A 5,801-nucleotide genomic window follows, 5' to 3' on the forward strand; every position below is an offset into this window, starting at 1 on the left:
ACGCAACATAGGCACGTAACCCCCTTGTCCTTGAATTTTATTGCCTTCAGGATCAAACCAGATTTAGATATACAAGTTTGCAACATGGAACATGTATTTGATTAGGTTTAGATATACAAGTGTGCAATATGAAACATTAAACTTGTATTTGATAATAATTTACATACATATTTGACATTCACGTGAATTCCAATTGCAATAATTGATTTGTTGTACATCGTTGGTTTTTAATCCAGAGTCCTTTTATAAATTATTGTTTTTATAAAAAAAAGATCTATAAATTAGATCATACACATTTAGATTTTAAGTAAAATTTATATAATATCCTTACAAATATCTATATTTAGCTTATATACAAGGCTATAAACGAACCAAACATTCAATGAACCGTTCGTGAATTGTTTAGCAGGAAGTTCGTTTATGTGTGTTTATTTAATAAATGAACGAATATGAAAAAATATTCTCGTTCGTTTAGTTATACGAACGAACATGAACAATGGTCTCGTTCGTTCTTCTACTTTTGTGAACGTTCGTTTAAGTTTATTAATGTTAAATTATTATTTATTACATTATTATATTATATGTTCGTTTATGTTCATATATGTTTATTTACTTTTATTTGTTTATGTTCGTTTAATATGTTCCTGAACATAGACATACGAAGATGAATAAGATAATTTATTAAACGAATAAACATGAACAATAAAACTTATTTATTTATCTGTTCGTGTTCGTTCATTTGTTCGGTTAACTTAAACACACAAAGATAAACAAACCCTTATTTGTGTTTCTTATATAATTAAATCATTTTCTTAAAAAAAATTTTAAAAAAAAAAAAAAAAATCATATTTTAATTGGGATACAAATGAGATTACCTCGTTCTAGTTAATTAGTTACAACCGTTTAATAGAAATTTCAATAAACGGTAAAATAGGGTTTTCAGCAACACCTGTATCTCTCTCTACCTGCCTTCACTGATACTCACCCGCCTTTTCACCTTCACCGCCATTCCTATCAATCAAACCCCATGTGTCACCCACACCCCACACCCCACGCCTCTCTCTCTCTAGATCTCTCTTTTACGTCGACTGTATATATATGTCTGTATAGGTTAGCTTACAAGATTTCAACAGACAGGAACGTGACCCTAGAGTTCGTCATGTGCTACTAGCTAATTTTCTACTCTAAAATCAATACATGCCCAACTGACATCAATTCATGATTCATCACCCTGTCATGTCTTATATGGAGTGAGATTTTCCTTTGTCGCAATCGTCAACAGGAACTGAAGAATGGAGAAGAATCCCCTTTTCTCATTCTGCTTCTCCATATTCATCACTTTCAGCTTCGTAAGCTGCGCTTCACTTCTCCCTTCAGACCAAAATGATCAAATCAACTCCATCTTAGGTACTACATTTCTGTAATCGATTACTTGATGTTGATGTTTTTGTTTTATGTATACATTTAATTCGTCATGGTTACTGAATTAACGACCTTTGCCGACATTTCAAATAGCGTTTAGGTTTTGCTTTTTTCTTCAATCACCATCGATTTGATTAGGATTTCACTTACATCATTCAACCATATATTGAAAGATTAATAATACATTTGGGGACAATACGATTGATAATTGTAGGGGAAGATGGGGAAGATGGCCATTGGAGAAATGGGATCTTGAGTTCATCAGCTCAAGCTCCTTATCCTTCCAGTGGATCATCTAGTGCACTTGTATTAGCGGGTTCAAGAACAAAAAGACCTGATATTCTTAACCGATTCAGAAAGTATCGTGGTGGATGGGACATTACCAATAAGCATTACTGGGCTGTAAGTTCTCTGACTTTGTAATCAACAACTATAATCATAATCAAATAAGTTATCTTGATATTGAAATTGTCTACAGTCAGTTGGATTTACAGGGTCTGCTGCTTTGATTCTTGGTATGATATGGTTTGTGTTCTTTGGTGTCGCCATGATCACACATCACTTCTGTGGATGGAGGATTGAAATCAAAGGCAAAGAATCTAGACTTTCTCAAACGCTATGCTTGATTTTGCTCATCATCTTCACATGTGCTGCAGCGTAAGTTTGACTTTTGAACTCAGAGAAAGCATGAATAATATTTATGATTTCGTTAAATAGATCATTAAAATCTTGTTTCTTGTTCAGAACTGGATGCGTTCTTCTTTCAGTTGGGCAAGATGAGTTTCATGGTGAAGCAGTGGACACGTTGAATTATGTTGTGAACCAATCAGATTACACCGTTCAGACACTTGTAAATGTCACTGGGTATTTGTCGCTAGCTAAAACTGTCAATGTGGCACAGTTTTACCTTCCTTCAGATGTGAAAGACAGTATTGACAAACTGAATGTAGACTTGAATTCTGCTTCAGATACATTGGGTAGCAAAACACATCAAAATTCAAGAAAAATAAGAACTGTTTTCGATGCTGTGTAAGATCCAAAACTACAACATTTTGAACTTTCTTTTTAGTTCAATCAAAGTCCAAGATTCTGAAAAGATTTTTTTTTTTTTTTTTTTGCTTGTTTCAGGCGATCTTCCATGATTACTGTTGCGATTGTAATGCTTATTGTTTCCATTTTAGGCCTTTGTAAGTTTTGATAAGAAGCTCATCGGTTCACTCTGTGTATTTTGCCATAATTTTATATAAATCTTCTTGTTTTTTGTTGCAGGCTTGTCAATTCTTGGTCACAAAAACGCAATCCACTTGTAAGCTCTTCTTTCTTGTTACTTCTTCTCTGGAGGGTATGATCGTAATTTTGTTAATAAATGTTCTTCGTGCAACAGATTCATTATCGGTGGATGGTTGCTTGTTGTGGTTGCTTTCATCCTATGTGGAGTTTTCGTAATCCTCAACAAGTAAGATAATTGTTGAACTTACATGATATGTCATGTCATTGTTACATAAAAAAAAAAATTATTGAATGATATTATTTTTGAAGTGCAATTTCGGATACATGTATGGCTATGGAACAATGGGTGGATCATTCAGATGCCGAAACTGCCCTCAGCAACATCCTTCCATGCGTTGACCAAGGAACAACGAACCAAACTTTATATAAAAGCAAACAAGTGATCAGCGATCTCGGAAACATCGTCAATGGATTCATAGGTTCATATGCAAACTCATACGGCGTACTTCCGGCGAACTCCAATTACTACAACCAATCGGGCCCACTGATGCCCTACGTTTGCTCTCCATACGACTCACAGCTCCAACAACGAAACTGTTCTTCACAAGAAGTCTCAATGTCAAATGCGTCTCTGGTACGATTACGCATTACGAATTACGAATTAGAAAATTAGGGATTCGATTAGTTTCAATAATCGATTTTGAATTTTGATCTGTAGGTGTGGTGGAATTACACATGTACAGTATCGGACTCTGGAATATGCATGAGCACCGGAAGATTGACTCCTGATATGTATCAGCAATTAGTGGGGGCAGTGAACATAAGTTACGCCCTCCAACACTACACGCCGCCGCTGCTCAGCTTCCAGGACTGTAATTTTGTTCGGGAGACATTTACGACGATCACCTCCGAGCACTGTCCGGCGTTAAAGCGGCATCTGCAGATGGTGACTGCAGGTTTAGGGCTTGTATCTGTAGGGGTGATGCTGAGTCTTGCACTTTGGATAATATACGCAAACCGCCCCCAAAGGGAGGAAGTGTTTGCTAAGATTACGTCCAAAATTAAAGGCAAATGCAATGGAAAGCTTTGTCGTGGTGACGCAAGAAGTCAAATCACTGAAGTTTGATACGTGAGAACTTTAGATTTAGTAGGAATAGTGTTGATATCATCGGGGTTTTTGTTGTTGTAATCTAAATCTAATTTCGGCCAAGATGAAGTTGAGCATGATTTGGATTCGGGATATCAATAATTTCTTGACAGGGTCAAAAATGGTATTAACATCATAACATGAGGGTTTAATAAGATAATTATTCGGTTTCGTTTTGGCCCAAGTATTTCGGATTGATAAAACCTCAAGCCCGGCCCACACAATTGAAGGGTCCGATTTTTATGGGTTTTCACTTTTCAGGGGGAAAAAATGGAAGTATGAAAGAGAACAAAATGGAAGTAGACTAATATGTTTGGTTAGGTTTTCAAAGTGGAATATCTAATTATGAAAAAAATAAAACACATTGTTTTAATAGAAAAAATAATAATGTTATAATTGGTTGAGTTTTTCAAAGTAAAATGTATTTATAGGAAAAAATAAAAGTATAATGTCTTCTTAAGAAAAAAATAGAGTATAATGATATAATTGATAATCAAAATCAAACAAGTTTGAATTTAAAAGATTGGTCTTGATAAGGGAAATAAAAGTACAATGTTTTAATATGTCAGGTTTTAGAAGTATAATGATATATGTGGTTAGATTTTCAAGGTACGAGGTCCTAATAGGAAGAAAAAAATAAAAAGTAAATTGTCTTAATATGACAAAAATATAGGCAACACAAGTTTCAGAATATGTTCCCTAGTCTTGCAGCCTTGGAAGTGGATGTTTATTATTTTGCAGATAGATGGCAAGATAACGATTGGAAATGGAGTTGAAGATTAGAGATATGTTGAGGGCCACAATGGTCTCAACTCGAGGATTTGACGAATATTTTGGTTCAAATTCATCTTACTACTGATCCGGATAAATGGGTTTGGGAGTTTCACAATAATGTTATGTTCGTTTTTAGAGACATTCGGTTGGCTATTGATGATCTGGTATTTCCTTCGTCTCCTTTAAAATTAGTTTGGAATAAGTTTCTTCCTTTAAAAGTTAATATTTTCCGCTGGAGAGCCACGTTAAATAGGTTGCCTACCAAAGATAATCTCATCAATAGGGGTATTGATATTTCGTGTCTCTTGTGCCCGATTTGTCATGGCTCGAGTCAAGAGATTCTCCATGTTCTTTAGATTGTGAAGTGGCATCTGGGGTTTTTTTGAAGTTGAGTCGTTGGCGCAATGTTGACTTCGTGGGTCTCCTTTTGGCTCGTGATCTTCCTGGTTTTTTGGAATCCTTACATGTGTCGATTACTTGCAAAAATAAGTGTGTGTTCGATAGTGTTAAACCTAGACTGGATACGTTGTTTGATGATATTGTTTCATTTTCATTTACTTGGATAGCTTATATAATATGTTTCATCCTAATTGGAACAATTCGCTTAGAAGCCCTTTACTTATTCTCTGATGTAATTGTAACGTCTTTGCTTTAGCTCATTGCTAGTAGTCAGTCGTTCTAATATATATATATATATATATATATATATATATATATATATATATATATATATATATATATATATATATATATATATATATATATACACACACACACACTATCAACATACATTGTTTAATAAGAAATAATATAAATACAATATCTTAATGGGAAAAATGAAAATACAATGCTATAGTTGGCATCAAGAACCAAACAAGTCAATATATTTTTTTTAAATATTATGTCTTAATGAAACATCCCAATTTTCAAGACAAAAAATTTTATTTTTAATTATATAACTCATAAAACAGTTTACAAAAAAAAAAAAAAAAAAAAAAAAAAAAAAAAAATCATCGATATCATATCAATCCATAAACAATAATCACAAGTCTCAAAAATCATATCATCAATAGTAATAATGCCAGAGTACAATCTCATGGATCTCAAAATGCGGAATCATGTGTGTGCGATGCGTTGCTACCGTAACGGCTCCTTCCCCTTCGGCGAAGAGGTACCTGAAACCGTAAGCACAAAGCTTAGTGAGTTCCCCCATCATACCACATACCAC

At 34.1% G+C, this 5,801-nt stretch overlaps 1 protein-coding gene across 1 annotated transcript; it reads left to right on the forward strand.

Annotated features, from left to right (window-relative positions):
* The first annotated feature begins 930 nt into the window (after positions 1-930).
* LOC145041312 (uncharacterized) lies at positions 931-3,970 on the forward strand. The gene is made up of 9 exons (XM_078989325.1): positions 931-1,407; positions 1,637-1,824; positions 1,901-2,079; positions 2,167-2,451; positions 2,551-2,609; positions 2,692-2,728; positions 2,807-2,878; positions 2,962-3,286; positions 3,371-3,970. Exons 1-9 carry the CDS (start codon positions 1,293-1,295, stop codon positions 3,776-3,778), a joined length of 1,668 nt encoding a protein of 555 aa, XP_078845451.1. The 5' UTR covers positions 931-1,292; the 3' UTR covers positions 3,779-3,970.
* The last annotated feature ends 1,831 nt before the right edge of the window (positions 3,971-5,801 follow it).

The sequence above is a fragment of the Lactuca saligna genome, chromosome 4 (genome assembly GCF_052625555.1).
Source record: "Lactuca saligna cultivar CGN05327 chromosome 4, ASM5262555v1, whole genome shotgun sequence".
NCBI classification, from domain to species: domain Eukaryota; kingdom Viridiplantae; phylum Streptophyta; class Magnoliopsida; order Asterales; family Asteraceae; genus Lactuca; species Lactuca saligna.